Here is a 25,804-nt window from a genome sequence, read left to right as displayed (position 1 = left end):
AAATAAGTAGTGAAAATAAGGACAGAAAAATCTCCAAACCTCAGCTCATCTGCAAATGTTTTGCTTGACACTAATGGAGCACAGATAGTAATTTGTGTTGTGGTTTAGGAACACATTCTCCAATTTAGTGCTCCCACTGAAACCACTCCAAATCAAGGAGACACTCCTTCACTCCCAGCTTCCCCCTCTCTCTACCTGTGGTGGGCAGCAGAGCAGAATTTGAGGCACGAAAGGTAAAGGTTGAGATAAGAACAATTTACTGGAAACAGCAATGAGATAAAAAAACAAACGGTAACAGCAACAGTACTAATGACAGAGGGTACAAGAAAGAGGAAACAGAGACATGCCCCTGAAAACACTGGCAGCTCCCTCATACACTTCAGAAAGAGACAATAAAATTAAAAAAATATTACTTACAGTGTTTATTAATGTTTACTAATATTTATTTACAATTTTTTCTACAGTGAAATGGGAATGTAAGCCTTGGCTATAAAGCAATACAATCAGATCCAAAAGAATCAGAAGATAAAAGGATCAGTGTAAGAAGTAATGACTTTAGATAGATTTAAAAAATTATGTCATATATTTTAATTAAAAATAAAATCCCAATTCTGACCCGGCTTCCTATCTGTGCATAAAAACTAGATATTGCATACCTGTACAAAAAGCATACAGCACATAGCACAAAAATGTGTTTTTTAGTAATGGTGATTTAGTAGAGCACCCTCATTGCCTTATTTTGGACACTAAATATTATCCAAAGATTTCAGTATGTCAGCATTGTATACTTTGCAACATGCAACAAAACTCCTGGGATATTCCCATATCAATTACAGGACAATTACAGAAATCCACCCTTATTTTTGGCTCTATGATACAAGCCTATGCAACTCTCCATATTTAAAGATGCAGAAGAGATCACAGGTATAGTCTAACAGATCAAACAGTTCAAACACATTTGTGTTTTTCTGTTCAATCTCTCCTCCACCTACATGTTACAAACACGATACTGTTTTTGGTACCAGGAGCAACTACAGTTGAGAAAACAGGACTGTTTCTAACATCTTTCACTATTTTTGAATTACTACAGAAGTTTTAAACATGACAACTGCATATTCTCTGGAATTATCCAGTAATCACCCTTAAGAGTTTTGACAGTACTGATTTTTTTTGAATACATTATTGATTTAATTATTAGGATAATTTTGCAAATCTAACCTCTTGCTTTCTGCTCCAAGTACTAGGTCAATGGCAGTGGGACCGAGCAAATGAACTAGAAATTAAGTCTCTATACAAAGATACAGAAGCCAACATTGAGTATCTGCTAGTGAAGCGGGAGAACTAAACTGAGAACAGACTGCCAGGCTCCTGAGCTCGAGCTAGATACAGAAGAAAAGCATACTTCAACTGGGCCCCAACCTATCAAATTCTTGTGAAAATTAGGATATGCTTTCATACACATTTATATAAAAAAGCTCAATGTTTCATGCAGGAGGAATTTTGTCCCCTGTGTCACACGCCAAGTACTAGGCAATAGAACCTGTAGTCCTATACAGTCTATAATATTAATATTTTAATATAGTATCAGGCTTTGGGATTGAGATTTCCATACAGATGATGCACCTGTGATACACTTCTGTTCTAGGGCACCTAACTAGATTATTAGTGCTGGGACACATAATAGCAGATTCCACACTATTAAGATCTTAACATGATTAGCATAGTATAAGAATATTGGGTAATAATCGTCTCATATTTCCCTACTTCACCTTTCACAAGCTGAAATGACATGTGAAAAGGCACAAAATATAATAACATTATGCACGTAACTGCTGTGCAGCACTGTTGTTGCATAAGTACTTAATTTCAACCACAATCATAACATATCATTTTTATATCAAGTTCAAACTGAGGAACAGCATCAAAAGCTGCCTTCACAACTTTGCACTTTAATTTGGTGTACATCCTACTCATAGCAATATAATGAAATCTTTTATAGAAAGGAACTTAAAAAAAACTACAGTCTGTAACTATCTGCCCAAGAATCTGGGGTAAATTGAACTGGCCAAACTATCAGGCAACAGTGTCTGGAGTAAACTCTGATGGTCCAAGCACTCAGTTTGTTTTTCTTTAATTTTCATGAAATGTAGTTGTTTGCTCTTGACAAATGATTTATGACCTCCAAGGGCAGAATCTTTATAAAAAATAAAATCTCAAATAAAAAAAGCCAATGGTCTGCACAGTGGCGCTTGTTGTCACCTCAGCAACAGGCTTGCCTAACCATAATTACATAACAAAATACTAATGCACTTTTCCTTCTTCAGCCCATGGCACAGGGGTTTTTCCTATCAGAAAATGTGTCAGGGGCAAGCAGTCATGCCAGTGCCACCTGCCATGCTGGGAACATCACTCATTGCCAGTGTAACAAATGACACCATCTCCATTCTTTTTTTCCACCTGGAATCAACTGCCAAGCCAAGAGATCTGCTGCAGAATTAATGAGTGCTATGGAATTTGGTCTAATCTTAAGAACAAAGGAAGTCATAGAGAACTAACTATGTCCAGACAAAAAAAAAAAAAAAAATCCGCTGCCTGATTGAGGCGAAAGGTAAAAAATGCACCAGATGTCAGGAATGCAAGAGTGGGAGGAAAGACTAGCAGAGGTACTTAGGCCCATTAAAAAGAATTCTCAATAGCAGTACTCAACTCTTTTTTCTGTAATATCTATTGACTGACTAACTAGTAAACACAAGATAAAATAGAAATAATTCTCTGCCAAATATGCACAGCTGTAGGTCCACCTCTGATGATTCATCAGCAGCTCTAGGCATCTGCCAATTTTTTCTTTTTAAATTTTAATTTAGGATGGATCTAGAAGTGGCAGAGATTGCAGTCTGCTAGGGAAAAGGAGCCCACAGCACACAAGGAAAGCAGCATACAAGACAATAGTAACTATTTCAGTGCATAGATGCTCACTTGGATGTTACAGCTTGCATTTACAATGACTAATCAGTAAATTTGAATATGATACTCAGTATAGAAGTGGTAAATTAGCAGTGGCAGAGTACTTGAAATTATGTTTCTCAAAATATAGAACATTTTATAATCCATACCAACTTCCTCAGCTAAAAATAAAACTGTAATGAATCCTGCATTCATCTAAGATTTCCACCAATTTCAGTGAAATTGTGTAATGCGTAAACAGGTGGGGAATTTGGTCCAAAATATTTTCTCCTACTGACAGCCAATCTTGACTGCACTTTTCAGGGCTCTCACTTTGCCAGATGGGGAATAAAACACTAAGAGGTCAAAATCCCATAATTTCTCCTGGAAGAGTTAATCAACCCAATCTACAAAGTTGCTGAATTTGTATCACACTAACAGAAAGATCTTTTCTTGAAGTCACTAGGAGAGTACTTCAAATAATCTTGAGATGTCCTATTCCATCCACTATTAACAGTCTCTGTGATTGTAAAACTAGGGACAAAACCTGTTTGTAAAACCTAAAAAAACCATTTCAATTTAGGCATTTTCCTTTGTCTGTGGAAAATGAGAAAAAAAATACAAACCAATTTATCTAAATAATGAAACAGTGTTTAATTTAATGTTCCATTTGTTTCAATTTTGTCTTTGACTTAGCCTTGAGACATGAATCATATTAAAATATAAAATTATTTACTTATTAAGGCAAGACCATGCCACATGGCTTACTGTATTATATTCATATGACATTTTGAAGAACTACATTTAAATGGTCCCAAACGGAATTTATTTTTTTTAAGGTGTATTTAATGGAAAATATGTCTTTTCATCTCAGGACAGAAACAGATTTTGGAATACTGTATCTGTGGAAGAGCTAATTTTTTCTGACCTCCACATTAATACACTGCTTTAAACTACAGTTTAAAAAAATTGCACTACACATAAAGTGTCAAATAAGGTAATATGAAATCTGAATTACCAACCACATGAACAGTTTCCATATATTGTGAAGTCTCAGTCTTTAAGGAATGAGGTTTAAATTTTAGCTGCTTTAATTAATTTGAAGAATGGTTCTGCTTGGTTTCTTGAAGACCAAGTGTTCAAAATAGAAAACATTTAATATTTTTTCCATAAATTCTATAAATGGATGTTTGATGCTTTTTCAAAATATAAACTGAAAAAATATGTATTTAAAACGTTTGAAGAGCAGCTAGAAGAACATGGTAAACTTTATACTGTGTCATATTTTGACACGGAAAAAGAATTTTTCTGGAAGGAAGAGGTCAATTTGGATATTGACCAATTGAAGGTGGACACGCCTCTGAGAACACAGAGGAGTTAAAAGCAGAATTCCCAGGGAAACTCACTCTCTTGGGTTCCGCTCAGCCGCAGTGCAGCCTCTCCCCTGCCCGGCTGTGGCTGGGTGGGGAGGGGAAGGGCCATGGCCTGACTGAGGTGGGCCCAAGGGTGGAGGGACTGGAACCCCCTGCAGATGGAAGGGTGGAGAAATCTGGGATGTCTCCATTCCCCCCTCTGCCAGAGTTTCTCTCCCGAGAGGGAGAGAAAGAGGCAGCGGCAGTTTGTCAGCAATTCCACCACGAGGAAGGAGGAGCGGGGGGAGCTGCAAGGTGCCCAGTGCGTGGGAGTTGCTGGATGTTCGGGCATCGAGCCATCCCTGGGAGTTTGGACTTTTAACCCTTCCTTGAGAAACGAAAGCTTTGTGAATTTTCCTTTCCCCTCCTCGGTTTGAAAGAGAGGAAGAGGGACACCTTGGACCCTGGGATTTTGGAAGGAGGAATTCTAGATGGGAGGGGGACAAGGAGTGGCTTTTGGCTGGACTTTTCCGTGTTAGCCACAACCTGAACCAATCTTCTCCTCCAAGAGAGACTGTGTTTTAGGAGGATGCCAGTGAGTCAAGAGACCTGCTTCAGCTGGGAAAAGAAAAAAGTGGAGTGAACAGAGAAAAAGTTAAGGAGTTTGTAGTGGTGCCCTGTCCTCAAAAGAAGGAGAAGAGAAGAAGATCTTTATTCTTGAGCCCTCGGCCCCAGGGGAAAATGGGGGGGACTGTGGTCCCAAACAATGAAAACTGAACTGTTGTTTTCTCCCCTCTTGGCCGGGCATCCTTGAAAAGAAAAATCTTAAAATCAGTCTGTCCATCCATGCATTGGTGGTGAGAGCACTGTGCATGGAAAGGAGAAGGGTCACCATGGCAAACTTTTTCTCCGGGCGGTGCCATGTGTGACATGGAAGCACAGGATGTGGAGCTGTGTTTCTTGGGGGGTCTGTGGCACAGGAGAGACTCTGTTCCCTCGATGGACTGAGTATCGATTATTTGGAGGGTGGAAACCTGATTGGGGTCCAGATTGTGTCTCACTGTGGTTTGTTGGAGTTGGGTGGTGGGAGGAGGAATGCTTTTGCAAGGTTTTCATTTTGATCTTTATGTGCTTTTTTCCCCCCTTTTCCCTTTTTTTTTCTTTTGTAATAGTAGCTTAATAAAGTTTTTTTTCTGTTATTAAGCTTGGGCCTGCTTTGCTCTGTTCTCAATTCCACTTCACAGCATTCAATGGTAAGATTACATTTTCATGGGAGCACTGGCATTGTGCCAGTGTCAAACCATGACATACTGCATTTAAATAAAAAAACATTACTGAAATGTGATCCTTTCAAGAGTATGCTACCACCATATTTACTTAAAAACTGGTACTAAAATTTATCTAATGCAAGTAGCATCCCAACTTCTGTAACTATGTAAAAATATCTCATAGGTTCCTGTGACTCTTAAGTCTGAGGTTTAAAGAAGACAGGTATCTGCTGGACAGCTGATTTTTGCTGCTGGCCAACAGGATTACACAAGATTAAGTGCATCTCATTTTGCAACTAAGCAAGACCCCTAGTATTTTGCTAATGTCTTATGTACTCCTTGTACCTGGAAAGCAAGAAAAAGTGAAGAGCCTTAGAAAGGGATTTTTGAAATTCACAGAAGAACCCCTCTCATTAATCACCTGCTGACAACAGGGAATGAAGCAAGGCTTTCGGTAAATAAAGAAGCATATAATGGTATTACTAAGGACTGTACAAAAAAAAAAAAGTTATTTAAAGTTATGCTTCATCCTGCCCTCATTTTTTAATGCTTTCCCTTTGAAATTCACTCCAGAAATGGTAACTTATCATGTTTATGCATGATCAATTTTTCATAAAAAAGTAGTAATATGTACACAGCAACAAATGGAAATGCTTGTACATGTCTAACCAATGTTGTAATTTCAACAGTACAAATGAGAAAGAAACTACTAAATAAATTCTAAAAATAGATTTTTAGGCATGAAAATTTCTCATTGTCATGGTAGTGATAGTTATACCTCCTATTTCTCAAATAAGAAAATTTTTTATGTTATTCAAAGGACTCTAATTCACAGTATGAGACATAAGAAACTCTTAAAAAGCGAAATATTTCATTACATTATTGACCAATGTTTTTTTTTATCTTGGTGAAACTTTTACAAGTATGTTTTTATAAAGGAACTTTCAGCATTAGCATTCACTACTCAGGCATGGAACAACATGGCAGATACTGTGTCTCTGATGACAAAGAAGTTACTTACAGGTAATAAGTGTAGGAGTGATAGCTTCTTCTGCCATGATGGTGGAAGGATTAGGCAGTGGTGGAAAAGATGAAATGGAAGGAAAGAAAAGTCAAATATTAATGTATGAAAAATCAAGATGAAACTGAGACCTGAACTGGTGACACAAATGAAAGGTAGCAAGAATGTATATCTAGGCATATCATGCAATGTTTCTGGAATAGACAGGTGACATATCTAATCTCCATAACACTTTGATCAATACAATATGTAACGCATCTCCAACTGTTAAATCAAACCACCTTCAGATACACCTACTAAGCAATGTTATGTATTTAATGTCCATTCATATCTGCACATACTACACACAGAAATATTCCCAATTAAAGTGCTAAATCACTGCTAGCTACACCTCAGCTGCATTAGGAATAAGGATACAGAAATTCTAGCATGGTTTTAGAAGCTTAGTAATAAAGAATTTCAGAGTACACTTTAAGCAGCTTCTCTTCTGTCATAGCACTGTAGAATCTTATCCTATCCTTTTTTTTTCTTACTTAAGGCAGTCAGTTCTGCCTTTGAAAGGACTTAACTTCCAGAAGGGGAATATCCATGGCCACAGCTCTTTAAATATTTCAGCTTTTAAATAGCCTTTTAAATTCAGAAGGAAAAGATACCTACTGTCATGCAAATAAAAAAAAAATCTATCCTTGTGGGCTAAAACTGTGGTATTTCTCCACGTGGCAGAGATAAAAATAAGAAGTGATCCTGTACCCATGTTATTCCTGCCCATGTGAATGCCACAAAGAACAACCTGGGAGACCTAGCACCACCCCCTTGACATATATGGGCTCTGTCAGCCTTGCATAATCTCTTGGACAGACAGATACTCCACCCAGACATGCTCTGTATGAGCACAAAGTATAGAAGTCCTCCAGCTATGCTCTTTGCTTTATGTCCTTCCCTCCCTCCCCCAGTTATGAGCCCACTACAAGCAGCACTGCAACTCTCCAGAAAGGGCAAGTTTCAATCCAAATAAATTCCATATATTGACTGCAATTAAAAGAAGGCTGGAGATCTTAAAACATCTCTGAGCATAATGTCAACTAGCATTCACATGTTGGTAAGATAAAAGACTGAAAGGAACCATGTAGGCATTTGTAATTTTTACAGCACATGCATACAGCCCTTTGACTACAGAGGAAACATGTAAACAGGCCTTGCAAAGGACTATAACTAATGTTAACTTGCCTCTGGCTACATGCTTCAGGCATCCCTTTGAAAACTAGGCTTTCATCAAATTTTCTCTCTCATCTTTTTGTGAAGATGCCGTTAGAAATACTTCCCAATTTTTATTCCCATTTTTCAGATGCAAACAGTATTGTTCAAACACAAGACACTACACACTGCATATTTAATCACATGGCACATCTGGAAAATGTATACCTGCTAAAGTTGCGTTTTAAAAGTTAACTAAGAATCAGGTCCTTACTCGATTTGCAAGCTGCAAAACAGTTGTAAGCCTCTTTGCATTCCATAGGGACCATGGGATCAGGTCCTATCAAAGCACTTACCTGCACTATAAGCAAGTGGTTGTTTTCCAGTTCAGTCATAATTGTATTTCCCCTTACCTTTCTTTTCAGAATTACTTATTCTCTCACTTTGATTTAGAATCTCATGACACTGCCAACCCTGTTTCTTGCCAGATGTTTCCATGAGAGAGATTTAATGTAATTAGTACAAATGTTCTCATACTTCTAAAAAATGTATAATAATTTGAGAAACAACAATAAATACAATTAATCAGTGAAGCACTGCTGGTACTTATATGCAGAATTTTTCCAAATATGTTATAAATTATTCCTTATGAAAAAAATGCTGAAAATCCAGGAATTTTATTGTGTGTAAATGTCCCGTTATGCATTTGTGTAACATGAGAAAAATTGGAAGTCTCGAGCTCCAGCTATTTATGTTGCTACAGTTGTGAGATTTTCCATATAAAAGTCCTTGAAAAAGAGCACCAAGGTTTTGACTCTCAAGAATACCATACACTGAAAGAAACAGGTAAAAAGAGCATGTTAAAATCCTGCAGAAAGTTTTATACTTGCAAGTTTTATACAAGTATTTCAGGCATATGCTAAAGCACCATCCATAACTGAATGGATTTAGATTTTTTAAGAAATACGGACAAGCTCCATTCTCTCTCCTACATAATGAATACAAACTAAAGTTTCTGTCTATGTATGAAAAGTCTTTTTAAAAAGACTGATGCAAAGATTTTGGCCAACCTAGGCTGATTTTCCTTATGAGCATAGCTCTTCAGTCACTTTCCAGTAGTAAGATTATTTTATGTCAATAAACTTTTTCTGCATATAGTGGCAATATTATGCACTTTTAACTCCTTTAGGACTGAATATATAAATTAATTTAATGAATACCACTTGAAGAATAAGCCCCACTATAAAATTTAACAAAAGCAGCACAGGAGGCTGTCTGCAGAAGGACTGACCCATCAGAATGGAAACTTTTGGAACTGTGTCATTACCTCAGTGTTTTCTTCCATCATCTCTCATTTATAGTTGGCCTACAGGGAAAAACACAGTTCAGGGAGAGGAAACTGGAATTTTTCTTCAGCCTTATTATTTTCAGTTTCTCTCCTAAGTGTTTGAAATTGTTGGCAAAGGTGTACGTATAACTGAACAGCCTGATTTGCTATCAGGGAATGGGAACAATGCATTCCCAGCCCAGCTCCACTGGGTGAAAAACCCTTCCTTATCCAAGGCCAAGAACCAAGGTCTCTGACTTAAAAAAATGCCACAATTACATATATTAGAAACTCGTGGAAGGCTCAGGCATAGAGACAGCTACTAAAACGAGGCAAAACAAAATAGCCTTTTTATGATCAGAAAAACTCCATTCTACAACTGAATAAGAAGCCAATGGAATAAAGTTTTAATAACAGCTTTGTTACTACACTTCCACTGCAGCAAGAAAATGGCAGCCCCAATGGAAACAGATGCCCCAAAGATATATAAAGGGACTTTAAGCAAATGTTGGACCACTAACTTACCATCTTAGGCAGAATTTTAAAATTTAACTTAAATAGAATAGAAAGAAAAAAAAAACCCAGGAACTGAGAAAATAAAGCAGTAAGGGTTTAATTTATGCTAGTCTTGATTTAATTGCTATTGCTTATCCAAAGGTTGTAGCAACAGTATACTCATTTTCACTGCTCAACTGTAAGTTGACCATAAGATGAAGTTACTTGGTTCATTTTTTATTTTTAATGTTTTTATAAAATCTTATGCAAGTGCATCAAAGACTGGGTCTTGTCCAAGATTTAACATTCAGGATCAGATTCAAAATCCACTTTATTGTGGATCAATTTTGGGGCAGTTTTTGGAAGTATTGTATTCATCTAACTTTGTGTTAATTCTTATGTGAGAGATACAAAGCATATCTGAGGAAGCAGAAAGCCTACTGGCACTATTCTGACTTCACAGAGAAGAATCGTTCCATTGATATGACCATACTGGGGTTAGGAACAGCTTGCAGGTTCCTAGACTACATTACTCAACACCTTTATGCAGGAATGCTAATGGATAAAGAATGATAGAACAGAATGGATAAAGAACTATGAACAACCAAGTGGAGAGATAAGGAGGAAAGAGCTAACAGTCCTCCCCTACCCCAGGTGCCAAATTTACAGATTTGGTCTACTTTAGTCAAAAGATGAGTGTCCCTACACAAAATGCTTCAACATCCATGATGTTTCTACCCTCACCAGTGATTCCAAACCATGCACTGAATTGCTAGGCCATCTAATCTCCCTGGTTTATGATACAACTGCTTCAGAAGACAATTATATAGTCAAATTAATAATGCTGCTTAATGACTCTTAATATTTGCAGAACATCTTTACATACTACTTTGGTAATAGGCATATCCAAAGCACGTCTGTGCTGCACTGAAAACCTTGAATGTTGGTCTTTTCTACCTGGCTACTGAATTAAAAGCTCAAGAGACAGATATGTGAAAATCTGTGGTGCCTGGCACCAAACAAGCAAACAATGGTTGTTGAGTGAAATGAGGCGGCTACTTAAGGAATGTGCTGGACAAAATCATGGTTGTAACATGAGTGAAACTGCTTTCCAAAACTCTTGACAATGGAAATAAATTGTTTGACATTAAGTTAATTAAGTACTGTGAAGCCCCAGGGACAGTTGGTTTCATCTACTGGTATGATCTGAAGATCAAATGCATAAGACTCTTTTCTGTGGAAGAATGACTAACACATTTGCTTTGGGATATACCTTGGGACAGCAGATTGTGGATGGAATTTTGCTGTAGCCAACTCCAAACAAGACAAATTTCAAAGGACATAGACTCAGTGCAGTGAAACCCACCATTGTAGCCCAGATCGTCTGCACATAATAGTGCAGAGAACAAAGTGCTTCTCAGGGAAAAGGTGCCACTGAATTACAAGGTGCTATTTTATTTTTCACTCAGATCTTTACACCAGTAAAGCTCCTGATAAAGTAAATGAAAAAAAATGATCAAGTGCATAAGTCAAACGGCTCACTAGCTTGATAACACTGTTTCCCAAAGTAGCACCTAAAATATCGCAGAACTGCAAAATCACTACAGTCACACTAAGCCTGTGGCATGATTTATATGTTTCCTTCAAATGCATAATGTATACACAGTAACTGAACCACAGTGAAACCATAGGGGCCCTCAGCAGCCTAGTGAATTAATGCACCAATAACAATGTATTGAATAATCAGTTCATCTTCTGCTTAAGTCATGAGTGTAATTGTATTCAAGATCTTCTATGCTACAGCAGATGCTTTAAGAGGCTTGGGACACAATATACCCACCTCCCGAAACTCTCATTAAAGCCTAGTCACATCCTGTTACACAAATGAACCATCCTTACTTTTTAATATTCGCTTCAACTCATTTCAGTTTGTTTTATTCAAGGATGCAGCATCATTCTGGGACATATTTAAGTTATTGGTATCATTCTTTCTGTACTACACAATGAAATTGTGTGTATCTGGCAACAGAGTTCCCGGACTTGTATTTTCAATAGTTTCATCTCTGTCACAAGCAGTTTTATTCCAAAAACCAAGGAAGCTCATATAATGCACTTTTTCTCTAACAACAGAATTACTATAAATAATAATTACTCCACTGTGGTAGACAGAAGGAATCAAGTATCCTTCTGCATTAATGCAAACACTTAGGATCTGAGCATTCTTGCCTCTAATAATTAGATTATCAAAGAGTTTTTCTCTAGAGAATTAAGCAGGAGCTGGCATAGCATCCTTTTAGCCAAAGACCCTGACACCTTATTCATTTTGAAACTATTTGGATCATTTTGCAATGTTCTCCCTTCAAGATTAGGAATAACTTGTCTCCCTTGGGTGAGTACATTCTACCTTTGGCAGAAACACTTAAGGAGAGGCTCAGAAGTGAACAGAGAGAATAATGAATGCTGGTCAGGAATTGTGTGAAGAAGGACTGGCCAGAAAATCCAAGAAGCATTCCCCCTGCATGCCAAGTGCTGTGTCTGGCCCTAGGGAGGAGTTTGAGAGTTCAACTGTTAAAATTGAAGGTATGAATGATGCAAGAAATCAGAAGTGGGAAGAAAAAAGTACTGCAAAGTCAGAACAGACTTCAACTCTGCTACACTGTACTTTATTGAGCAGACTTGGTTACTGGGTCAATTCCAGTGCCCCAGTCAGACTCACCCTGGGGCTTAAGTCTCAGTCTCTTCTGTATGGCAGATTCTGAGTGCTTTACATATCTCTTGTCACAACCTGGCCCCCAGCCCTGGCCACAGCTCGCCTTCCTCTCCATACAGACCTTCTATCTCATGGCCCTGCCTCTGTCTTCAAGGAGAGTGAAAAGCAGCTACTTCTGTTGCCTGCCCTGAGGCACTGTCAGACAGCTGCCTCCTTTGCTGTGCACCTCCACTGCTCAAATTCTGGAAGAAATTCAGGCAGCTCAGGGGTTTGGACTATCTCAGACCTGCCAGACTAGTTAACATACAATTAAATCACACAGGGTTGGGATGAGCCAAATCAGGCCAGGATTGCTCTCAGAGGAAAAAAGGGGATAATTCAAGGGGAATAGCAAGGAGGTGAGGGGTTATGGGACACAGTAACGAGAGTGTGGCAGAAGTGGAAGGAGAATTTGTCACTCAGCCACTTTACACAGCACTTGCACATTCCCAACCCCACCTCTAATAGGGGTAAATCTCACACTGCTCATTGTAGAACTGAAAACCTTAATTCTATTTGCTAATTAATTTCTCCCAATCTAGACTAAGATTCTGAGACCATAGGGAGTTTTTTCTTTTCTATGCTACCTCCCTAGCTATATTTTTCCTGTTACTATTTTATCTCTTACAGTGTTGAGAAAGACAGTTTTAAAAGCCTTATACTTCTAATAATGTAGCAGTTTTCAAATTATATTCAAGGCAAAACAATCTCAATGTGTGAGTGTGTTGAACCAGCATTTGGAAACATTTAGCACCACTGCAATATTTTCCACAGTTTCAGGAAACAAAGTTTATGCAGAACAATACAGATCTCATTATCTTAACTCTAGCTCCTGTTTGAGTAAGGATTTCTTTAACATGCAAAAGTGAAACTACATCTAGCTTCCAGCTGATCTGTCAAACAGGGTGGAGACTCACACAGGACCAGATACTCTCTGATTACTAGAGTCCATCATGCAATACTGACATAAGAAGTTCTAGAATTATTAACCATGAGCTGTTACATATAAAACAAAGAACATTAATTCTCTATGGGTACGAAGGTGGCTGGATACTTTTACCAATATCAAACTGAGTACTGCTGTAGGAGATGCAATATGAATATGGACATAGAAAACATCTACTAATTGCTCACCTTTTCTTCATTACCAGCACGACTCCCAGAAATATAATGACGAACAGCAAGATGCCTGCAATGACTCCAGCAATTTTAACAGTATGGTCTGTCTGCTTTTCAGGCTCTGGGTCTGGTTTTCGAGTGGCAGCCCCTATAGAATTGACAAAAGAAAAACAGGAATGAGGAAAAGAATAAAGGTGTTATTCTTTTGATGTTTATACGCTTAGCTTACTAATGTCATTAATCTTATCCAGGGCCAACAGATATGAATGCTTGATCTTTTAAGAAAAATTCTGCTTTCATATGCATTGCCAGGTATATAGTTCTTTATATTGTTCCAAGACATTCTGCAGGACCACAATACAGGTGGGATACCACTGCCAGACCTGACCCTTCACAGGAGCCTCTTCACAGATTCACAAATTTCTATATTTTTATTATCTGTGTTGGCTCCCTTTTCTTTCTTCCATTTAGAAACTTGCTAACAACACAATAACTATACTAAGCCTTTATCCAAATTTGATGTGCTGGAACATTTTCCTCAATTATTTTTCGTAAATGAAGCTGTAATTCCGTAACATATTAGCTTAAACACCTGGAAAAGTGAGATAAGCTCATTTACCATGCATTTTACCCACAATTGTTTTTTTTACACAATAGACTTTTTTTTTTTTTTGCCTTTGGAAATCTAAATCTAGGTCACATCTGGTAGGAAAAAAGACTCCTTCTAAGCAATTTATTCACAAAGTGGGAAGCAGCTGATGATCACACCACTGGCACCTACATTTAATATCTGTTTAAATGAGATAACCAGTGCCTTACAGCAGCTACTGTCTTAGCTCCTCCAGCTTCTCCATTTAAAAAAAATAACATCATTTGTACTGTTTACTGTATAATGTGATGGAACGTCAAATCCATGTCTGATGAAATATCCATTTCCCCTACTAAATGAGTTCAGGATGAAAAAACGTTAAGGAAGCAACATTCAATTCACTAAGCTGATTTTATTTTTTTATAGACTTCCATTTTCTTTTTGAAATCAAAATGTGTCAGCATTCATCATCTGAGGCACCATGCCATAAAGTGGACACAGGGATTTATGGATCGCTTTCCTGCTGTAGCTTTTTGGGAAGGGAGAAAGAAGTGTAAAACCTGAGTGAAGTGTAATCTTTTAAGACCACATTCTTGTACCACTAACTGGGTTTCAAAGAGGATTCTGACAGCACCAACTATATTTTACTTGCTTCTTCACTTTCTCTTTCTGGAAAGGAAGTAAATTAATGGCCAATCAACATGAAGAGCTATTTTCTGAAAAACAGAATGAAAACATTTCCAATGTTTCTTCTCAATTTTAACCAGGATATTCTAAAATGAAGTGTGCTTCTGAGTGCCCACAGTTACACTTCTGGCCTACATCTTCAAAACTCCTTGCCAAGAGGAATGCCAGAAAACCCTGCCAGAAAAGGTGATAACTATTAATCAAATCATATCTAGAGCTAACTGCAGGAATCAGGTTCTTTGGAAAATTCTGGCTAAGGTACTTTACATGAGTGCTAAATCAGAGAAGATGATGTGCTTGCTGTCCTTGTGCCCAGTCCCACAAGAATGCTAGTTTGATAGAAATACACACACACTTTTCCAAATTGGTAAAATCCTTACTTTATACGAATAAAGGATGATTCATACTTCGTATGAAGAAACAGTTCTATTTTTATTTTCCTGTATCTTATATATAAAAAAAAATTCTATACCGCTGTACTTTTCACAGCACTCAAAATTGCAGTAGATATTTAGAAGACATCTAGAGCATGTTCATGCATAAAGCAGCTATTGAGCTGCACTTGGCCATCAGGAAGCACTGAATCAAGTATGATGCAAATGGTAATACATATGAAGGACTCTAAACCTCTCTTTTAAATCTATAACCCAAGAAAGGAAGAATATTAAATCAATAGCAAGTAGTATCTTTTCAGATGTTGCTTCTAAGACTAGTTCCTTCCAAAGCCAATTCTTCATTATTTCCTTCAGGTTACCCCAGCCAACTGGAATACTCATCAGTAATGACTTCCTAAAAGCAGTTTCTGCCTTATGGTTAAGGCTTCCAGCATTAGTTTTGGGAATATGGGTGCTAAACAATGAAATTAAGTAAAGGTACTATCACAGTACTATCCAATGTGTTCTATCTCAGTGCCATGTCTCTTTTTAGCAGGTCATGGTCCTCAGTTAAGGGAACCAGTTACACTTAAACTACACAGAGTAAAATTGTATTAGAAGCACACACATCTTCTGCATACAATGGAGAACAACATTCATGAAAGGCCTTCCATCACACAAAGCATTATCCTGTTGGGACTATTAAACAAGCTGGCAAATCCACCACTAATACAAAATCTCTAAAGAAAGCCTACACAGGAAACGACACAAAGCCTAACATCAGGACACTCAAACACCCATATTGCATAATTTATTGATTATCCAAATGAGAAATCACCTGAAATTGTCTATGAAAATAATTGTAGTGCTGAGATAAAAATAGGATACAGCTTCTCACAGTGATGGACTCAGCCTTACTCACAAGAGAGGTTGCCTTAAACTGGATGTTTAACATGCCTTTTAAAAACCCCTATCCTTAATTATTGTAAAATAATATTGGCATTACCTCAATTCTCCTTTATTTCCATTCAGCAACTTATTTATTTGCTGACAAAATGTTGCTCCACTATTGTTCTTAGTGGTTTCCAAAAACTATTTGGGTAAAGGAAAAGAACTTTCATCTTTCTTGAACATTCCTTGAGTCATTTAGTATTAGAAATCTGAGATTACCTTTCTGCATTTTATTTAATGCTGCTTATTCATTTAACATACCTCAGTTTTTCTACAACTGGATTTTAGAAAATTACTGTGTTCTAATCCACTCTATATACACCTTAGCATTCTGTTTGGTTTTATTTCAACATCAGATGGACACTGGAAGTTTTTTGCTGTGTATTGTTTACAGTAAAACATGCATCCCTTTCTTCAGTGCAATGCTCAGCTTTGAACCCTTTACAAGTTAAAAGCCATTCAAATTTACATTTTAGCACTTATGAAGACTGAAATTTGAGTTGGTACTACCTTTTCATTCAGTTTGCTTTTGTCCCACTGAAATTCTTCATAGACCCATGTGAATTCTGCTAACTCGTACCATCTAGCAATGTAACCAAGAACTGCTGCCCTGACACTGACTCTTCCAGGCATTTAATAAACATACCATTCAGCATTTAGCGTTAAATACTAAAGTGTCACTTAATTTGTCCCATGTTTCTGTCTGATAGGTAGATGTTGATAGAATGATATTTGCCTCTCACCTCCTAATTACTTCTTAGCTGACTTTTAACCCATGTTCACACAGGCAATTGCACTGGCACCATGGAGAGAAGGGTGAGCTGTCCATAAGGGGAGCAGTGCAACTCAGGGCTGTAGTTCTGAAATTCACTTTGCCTCCTGATAAACTGCAATGTCCATTTGTGCATTTGGTTTTGTTTGTATGCTTTCAAGAGAGATGTGGAAAAGTACTATTGCAAGTCTAAAAAAAAAAGAGGTGTTTTGATTTCTGTTTTACTCTGCTGTACTGACAGATGCTAAAAATATTGACTGAAATGTAAGCTTGCATTACAGAAATAGTGTTACCGATACACTATTTTATCAAGATGATCTAGTCTTGGTGGTTTATTTCTTTATTTTATTACTGTACTTGCAAACTCTTTGTCTGACACAGTAATTTTTAATGTCCTTCAATGCCCTGGAGCCTTTAAGAATATATAACTACAAGATTAATTCAGTGCCTCCAGTAAAATACCTGTGTTTAATGAAAACGAGTCATTAAGTTGATGCCAACAACTGAGCTATGCCCACTGCATTTTCTTCACAACACTGAATTTTCGGATTTTTTTTGTTTGTTTTACTTTTAAGATTTTGATTCTACCCTTGCATATGATGACTGACTTCAAGACTTGCATAAAAAACCCCTCACTTCTGTTTTCTGAGATTGTCTGGGCTAGTGGATCTGCAAGAATGGAGGCTAAACTGACATACACACTGTGGCGCACCTCTGGAAAGACAATAGGTCACTAAAGAGCAGTGAGTGCAGGACAGCTCAAGGGAGCTGCTTAGAAAATGAAAGGACAAGGAGATATTTCCTGCCAGTTTAAAAAAGATCAAGGTGCTAACTTTGGAAAGTCTTCAGTTGATGAAAACAAACTAGAGTGCTTCCTGCCAGAAGTGAAAAACAGAGAAACACTTAAAGATAAACCCTAAGGTGCTGCAAAACCCAGCAAAGCATTTGCCCAGGCTTCCTGTGCTGAATGCAGTGGAAGACAGTCACACTGCTTGGTTCCATACCTTTAGATATTTACTTTTCTAGTTAATCTCAGCAACTACAATTTCCCTTTTACTGACTGATTTCTCATTCTTTGTGGCTCTCCCAACAGAAGCATTTAAAATGGGAAATGTGTTTCTTTTCCTTCACTTAGAAAGAATGGCATTCAGCCTGACTTTTCCTCATGGATCCTGTTTTGTTGCATACTTTGCAAACCTCAGTGATAATATTTTTAAGTAGTACCCATGAAACATCCAAAGATAATATTTCACTTAGTTTTTACTCTCAGACCTATTCCACTAACCTTTTCTTAATATTGGAATATCCTCTAAAGTTTAGTCATTACTTTGCCAGTTCATGGCATCTTACTTCCTCTTGAGAACGGAATTATATTCTAGTTGTAGTAGTAGTGTTTTCCAGAGTTTGAATTCTTAAATGACTTTGTGTAGCTAAATTTTTATTTCCACACAACAAGTTAGAAGACCGTTTAAAAGAAATTCCTACTCTCTGTGAAGTATTTATAGTTCTACCACTTCCTTTGGTGGAAAATTTTCCTTTCCCTTCTCACTCAGAAGGCACAAGTATCGTGTTATCATCAACCTGAAAACTTCATAAAGAATAATCTCTTGCAGGTAGCTTATGGATAGAAAAATTTGTAGCAGAACTACTAATTACTAAAACAAAAGCTAAGGTGAATGAATTATGTGAGCAAGATAATAATTTCTTTAATTCTGGGGCAAGCACTATCCTGTTTTTCAAGAAAAATGAAAATATTTTCCAGTAAAAGAAATGGACCTCTACGAAACTGAATAAACCCTCTTTCTCCTTCTCTCTTCATAAATGAACAAAGTTTGGACTTGCTTTTTAATATTTCTTTCCCCCAAAAAATGTACTTAGAAATAACTGACCATTTTACAGAATGGAATAACCAATTAAATAATCCTGGCTCCAAAGTCTAGGTACTGCTGGTTATACTTACAAAAAGAGAGTTAAAATTTAAGCTGCTACTAGTAAAAGCTAGCTAAAGGTTGCTTCCTCTAAAGCAGTCTTTAAAAAATCCAGATGTTTTTTATTCTATTTGAGTAAAAAAAGAATCCCTCCCATTAATTAACTAGACCAGTTTCATTTTATTTCCCCCACTCAAGGCTGACCATAGTTCCTACCTTTTGTACTTTCTTTCTCCAGCTTTACACTCTCAAAAGGTACTTGCTTGGTAAGATGCTTACAAGCCTTTCCAGCTATATTTCATCCACAGGTGTTCCACTAACTGATGTCATGGGTAACCTTACAAGGCTTTAAGGTAGTAATACAGTTAGTCCAGATCATCCTATTTTCCAGTCAAATTTGAAAACAACTTTTGAGTTAGTAACTACCCTGTGATTTTTTTATGCAGGCAGTAAGATTCAACTATCCCTTCTCAGCACCTACATTCCACAGAGTGAGTCAGGCAAATGAAACATTATACCCCTGTGTGACAGCTGCACCATGATGAGGTGGCAGAAATCATACAAAATGGTACAAGGCAGAAGAGAGGCAGAGAGATATGATGCTTCCTTGGAACACCCATCACTAGGCTCCTACTGTCCTTGCCACAAAGTGAGAAGACTGAAAAGAACAGAGAACTTGGCTTTAAAGACTCTACCCATGCTCTCCTTGGACAACATGAATTACAGAGGCTACTACCATTATAACTTCCTATTATTTGTATGCTAGCAGGAGCTAGAAGCTGTAAATCAGACTGAGAGCCCCACTGTGCTAAGAACAGGGCAGGCACACAGCTAAGTAATCTTTGCCACTAAAAGCACAAAACTTAGCTGAGCTAGGCTGTAGGAGGCAGATATAGCAATCACAGGGGGAAGGGAGAGCAAAAACCCCTAAAAATATGAATTTGTAATACCCAAATATTTCTACCCTTCCTGCTCTTTTAACTAGCTGGTATCACTCAGCATTTTCAGTAAGTACCACAGCAGAAACTGATCTTCAGGAGTGATTTAGGGGACTTAAAAATGTTTTAATTGATGATGTTAGTTGGGTTGTTTCAAGAAAGAAGCAACATAAAGGTTCATTAACATAAAGGTAGGGAAAGCAGAGTTGCCAAATGTAAAGGGCTGAGATAAAAGGCAGTAGGACAAAGTAAGAAAGAATGCTGATATGTCTGTCCTGGTATGAAAACAGGTGCTTCACAGAGGTAGGTCCTTAAAAATGTCAAATGACCAAGAACAAACCCAATCCTGAATCATGAAACACACTGCAACAGGGCAGCAGTGCAAAATGTCCCGTTTCTTCCAGAAACACTATGTCTCCATCTTACCCATGACTGCAAAAAATGGCACCCTTATTTATAAATCTGTAGCAGCAGCATTACTGATACTGTGAGAGACAAGACAGTCTGACACGCTTTCAAGTTCATTCCAGATGCCAAAATTTGAGCCTGTCTTGGAGAAGACCCAAAACACATACAGATCTGTAGATGAAATGAATTACCACACTGGCTCTTCTGTTTATACTGTAAGTGACTGGCATTCAGTCCTCATCTGCTAGCCAGCACATATTCTGCTAACAAAGTCTTTGTTTTATTACTCTTGGTAGAAATCCAGCTAGGAGATTGAGTTCTCCCTTGCCATCCTCATTGTTAGCTTTCCAATCAGCACTCCTCGTTCTCCTTCAAAACGGCAGGTTTTGTCCATATGGTAGAAGTTATGAGGTGCTGTTGGGCAGGGTACACTTTGTGCCAGAAGGTGGTTTTGATCAGCATTTTTTCAGTTTACTCTCTAGCCCATGTCTTGAATATATTAATTTGGGAAATGTCACAAGAGGAAGGTCTGTTTACTTCCCTTACAATAGTCTTCCTTTCTGTTCCTGGTTTCTCTTGGAAATGCTCATGTATAAACTGCTTTTTCTACATGGAGGAGACAATGTTTTCTTTCTATTTTGCTAAGCACAGGAATCAAAGTGTTCAAGTGTTGAAATCAACATAGTCTGATTTTCCCTCCTATGATGTGCCCACCACTCTATGTTTTTTTAAGTCTGGGAAGGAGGGCAAGCAGAATTTACATTTTAGCGGGAGAATATTTTCTTTGTAATTTATGATCATCATCACAATACATATTGCTGTGTACAAATCCTCTTTTTCCAGAAAAAGGTTTCTGTATTTCCCTAGGACCACCATGTTGATTTGATATATTTTTTATTTGGTGTTTTTTAAATACAGGAAAATACAGGCTTGTTAGAAGGTCTGTGGTAAGAGGAAGTATCAAAACAAGGCTCTGCTGTGTAACAATACTTATGAATTATTAATTTTTATTGTGATATTCTTTAGGAAAATGTAAATATAAGTGACAAAGAACTGCATGAAAAGAAATGCAAAGAACTACTTCACTGATGAATACAACTCATTTAACTGACTATCACATGAACTGTGTCTCTCACTGGTAGATGAGTCATGTTGTTGCATGTGAGCAGAAAGACATTTTTTGGTTAAACATCTGCATTTCTGGTTGTCAGGAATAACAACATTCTTTACAAAATATGTCTAAAACAAATAAAGTTCCCAGTTTGACTATTGGTCTCATCACAATCTATTGATCTCATCACAATCTATTTTTAACAGGATTTTAATCCAGACTATTTAGACTGGATTTTTCTTTTTTTAAAAAAACAAACAAACGTAAGCAAGCAAGTGTTGATAAACAGCTTTTATCAAGTGTTGATAAAATTTCTTCGTTGAAACAGCCATCATCTTTTCAACTAGCTCTTCTTTGCCTTTTTCTTATAAGCAAGGAAACTTAAATTATTAAAATTCAGAAATTTTTTCCTCTCTAGTGAGCACCCAACAAGTCGGAAGCCTTCATTCATTCAGGAAAAAAAGCATAAGCCCTCACACTTTAACAGCACTGAGATCATTAAGGGACATTTAAAGCACACCCAATAGGTGTACCATAACCAGAAATTATTAACATGTCTCAAATATATTTTCCTGGAAATAAATAATTTACTAAGGAAAAACTCTTTGGAACTTCAAGCTTTCAAATGGCTTTAAAAACTTTAAAGGGTACTTCCACACACTTTGGTCTATTTGATGAAGAAAAAAGGATGGTTACGTATTTGTAAGTACTCACTATGTGTGGCCAAAGAAGTGGCCACAATGGTGCACATCACAGACCTCTATGCCAACAAATGGAAAAGCCATGGCAGCATATCTGAAAACTGTTCCCACCACTAAAATAAAAGTTGAAATCCCCCTTATTTCTGTGGAAAGATGAAACTGGGCTTCTTTACCAACTACTCTCTGACTACAAAACACAATGACCAATATGATGGGACACACATTTCTAATCAAGGTTGACTGAGGATTAATGAGAATATACTTGCATCAAATTAGCTGTATGTACGTAGGTATCATACTGAATAAGGATGAGGAGGTCTGAGAAAAGAAGCACCAAGAAGGGCTGAAACTGAAGGTATCAGTACTTTGAATGTAGGGCTTGTTCCCAGCTGATGCTCTGTGAAAGATGTCCCAGTTGCAGCCATTGGAAGTGAAATTGCATCTTATAGCCCTGACTTCTGTGAACAAGAAGTCAGAGAGGTATACAATGTACAACTAGGGTAGCCTTTAGACCTGAAACATTTGATTTTATGGTTCTCTACACAACCTCAAACCAACAGTACTCACGGTAGAAGAGTAACACTCCCAAATTAGCTCTAAGGAAATGAAAGCAGACAGTCTGGATTGATCCTGTCCATACCTAATACATTTTCTAAGCAAGTCAGCAACACTTTCAGGCCATCCCTACAGATGACGTGGACAATTTATCATGAGGCCCACCAAGCGTATTTGACTTTCACCTGTTGTTGAAGTAGACCTTTTGTTGACTCTCATGCTTTCAACACTAGATCTACTCCTGAAAGTATATTGAGACATGACAAGAAATATCAGACACCACTGAGAATTTATTTCAGCTGTTTTCCAGAAACAGAAAGGTGTTGATTTGAAGGCTGAAGAGGACTCTGCCTATTCGGGGGAGATAAAATGTGGTTCTCTAGTACTCAATTGGCTTCTATCAAGCAGGGAAGATGTGAAATCAAATCACAGTAATGTTTCTGGAGCTGACCTACTCAGTGTGAAACTCAGCTATAAAACTGGATGCTTTTGGCCTGGACAAACACAGCTGTTTTATTTCCCATCCCTGAATGCAAGGGATTACATCCTGCATGGGAACAAAGCAACCTGAAGCTATGGGCAAGAAGTAGCAGAGTGAGGCATCTTCTGATCTCACTGTCAGCCAAGGTCTTAAGCAGAGGAACACAAATGAACAGTCCCAAATGGAAAGCCAGTGAAGGCTTGGTTACTTTGCCATTAGGAGAAGAAGGGCAGAGGGTAATGCCCTCCTGTGGGAGGTCTGATCGCCTATGGATGTTTTAGCCTGTGCTGCCACTGGCTCACAGATGAGGCTGACATTCCTGGTGACTTCCACTACCAACCTCCCTTCACACTGCAGTCCTTATGAAGGATTCTTCAGAAATCCTTCAGAAACAATCACACTTGGAATTTACTTCTCATTTTTCAGTACCCACATATTTTCCTGTAACAAAACATAACATAGTTCATTCTACTAACAAATGGAATTATATATGCAATGATACATGAAGAAATGGAAAAATATGTTTGTGATAAACTTATAAAAAGTAGGAAAAAGGACTCAAAACTTTTTTCTTTTAAAGCATTTCAGAGTCAATGTTGTTTTGGGGCAGGAAGGTCAGCTAGAGGAGTTGGAAAGGAGAATAAGCACAACAAAGGAAATATAATTTCACAGAATTCCAGATCTGTCTTTGTGCCAATACAGTGTAGCAGTTCTTTTGTTCCTATTTCAGAAATTTTTACAGTACTGCCAATAAAAAAACCTATTCAGACTGAAATAATGTTGAATGCACCAATATTCTAGTACAGGGACAAGAATAGACTAGGCTCCTCTGAATACTTATCACTGATTTACATTTTGTTTTTCATTTATTTCCTGGACATTTTAGGGGTTAAAGGATTAAGAATGCCTTGAACAGTCATTTATATTATCAGCTCTTTTTACTTTTAATTATTGACACATTTACTCATAACCAGAAGCAGTCTAGTTCAATGACAATATAATGAAAAGTGCAACTTTTGCTTCAAAACGGTTTACTTTGTTTGCTTCTGACTGATTAGAATTAACTATTTATCCTCTTTCATTTTGTGTTTCCAATGTGAACTCAAAAGTTTAAACAGAACCTGAGTACTTATTTCCCTCCTTGACAGCTTAAAACCAAACAAGACCCAACTTCTATTCACTTTTATGGAAAACTGAGACTCAACTTTCATTTGCACAGGAATTTTCTATGTACACAAAAATTTCTTAGTGCTCAGCACTGACAGAAAATCAGATGAAGGGAAGGAAATGAAGATTCAAAATTTTTGAAAAATGAAGACTTGAAAATGCAGATACACCTGAGTGCCTTTCTCAGAGCTCTAAAATCATTGGTTTTTACAGTCAAACTCCCATTACTGCAGAAAAGAACATTTTTCAATACATTGTCTGAAGAAGGTGTTAAAAACTCGTCGATAACTACAGTTACAGCTTGCACAGTTGTTAAATTGTTACTCCAAGCAGACAAATGTAGCTTAGATACTTATTAAGATTTGAGTTATTTCAATGAAATTAAACTGAGTGAATTGCTGAAACATTTTTTTGCCCGAAAGTTCTGTAACTTTTGCTTAAAGTTGACAGTATTACTCTCCTCATTGCTGCACTACTCTGTATAACTGCAGCACATTTGAATGCTTACCTATACATTAAAACAGAGGCAATCCACATAATATTGCCTTAAACATTTGTCAAACTCTCCAGGAGTACAAACACCAGATTTATAGACTCCAAGAACTACAGATTATTTTACCTACAACTTGTCCCATATTTTATTTCAACTTAAAATTCAAGTTGCATAGCATTTTATGAATACAGTCAAAAACTACAGATGGGAAACACTGAAATTCACAGGGTTTTAAAGTTACTATTTATATCTCTGAATTTCTTTGTCTTCCCTCATCTCTCCTTAATTTTTCATTGTGATACATACAAAACATGTTCTGTTTCAAATGTAAAAATCAGAGGCATATTTTTTTAATACAGAAATGAAATAACACTATATGACAGCTATGCTCTAAAAAGTACCTACTGTTATTTTTACATTGTTTCAGGTTTTATGTTCTCTGTAAATTGTTGATGTTGAAACATTTTGAAGTAGGTGTGATACTGACCAATACCAGTACTAAACAGATGGCAGAAAGTCCTTCAGTTTATTAAGAATTTATCCTGGTCATTTCATTAATATAATTATTTTCATGACTAGGTTTTATGCTTCCATTCTCTGTAATGTGATTAAGAAAAGCTCCCTCTCCTCCCAGCCCAACCTCAAACAGCCTCACAGATATTGTAACAGGAAGACTACACATTACTAAGAGTATAGATTATTTTTCAAGCTAGGATGAACCAAACAGACCCATATTTAGTGGCTTACATTAAATTTGGATGAGTCTTGTCCTGAAAGAGTTATTAGACACTTGGAATCATAATTTTCTCCCAGGTATGGACTGGTCTACTCAAACTTCCAGATGGGTTTTGTACTTGGGGGATTTAACACAGCTCCTACAATGACTACTACTTCTGTGGCACCCAACTTTTTAACTCGCCTGAACAAAAGACAAACTGTTTCTACAGTGGAGAACATACCTAATTAGGCTACTTGTCCCTTCCTAAAGGGTAGGGAAAGGTTGATACTTTCTTCTAGTTCATGGGATCTACTCCAGCTGTTCCTGTCCCACGTCTGTAACACAGTGGCTCTGGTGATGCAGTGCCAGGACAGCTGAAGAGCCCATTCCCCCTTGGCCAACCAAGCATCAATGGCTGTCGGAATCTGTGGTATTGATGATTCCGAGATTGTAGAAAATCTCT

The 25,804-nt window shown here is 37.4% G+C and overlaps 1 protein-coding gene across 7 annotated transcripts in view; it reads right to left on the bottom strand.

Moving 5' to 3' along the window:
• The window catches only part of PTPRM (protein tyrosine phosphatase receptor type M), a 442,831-nt gene that overhangs the window by 139,191 nt on the left and 277,836 nt on the right, over positions 1-25,804 (bottom strand). For 5 of the 7 annotated variants that reach the window (XM_021525183.3, XM_021525187.3, XM_077784280.1 and 2 more), the window contains one exon: positions 13,484-13,616. In XM_021525183.3, coding sequence (XP_021380858.1) covers positions 13,484-13,616 — 133 coding nt within the window. Of the gene's footprint in view, positions 1-6,584; positions 6,615-13,483; positions 13,617-25,804 lie in introns of all 7 variants that reach the window. The other 2 variants (XM_021525180.3, XM_021525188.3) reach the window with 1 other exon arrangement.

This window comes from Lonchura striata, chromosome 1 (assembly GCF_046129695.1).
Source record: "Lonchura striata isolate bLonStr1 chromosome 1, bLonStr1.mat, whole genome shotgun sequence".
Classification (NCBI taxonomy): Eukaryota; Metazoa; Chordata; class Aves; order Passeriformes; family Estrildidae; genus Lonchura; species Lonchura striata.
Note: the sequence above shows the minus strand (reverse complement) of the source record. Positions and strands in the feature narration are given on the sequence as shown.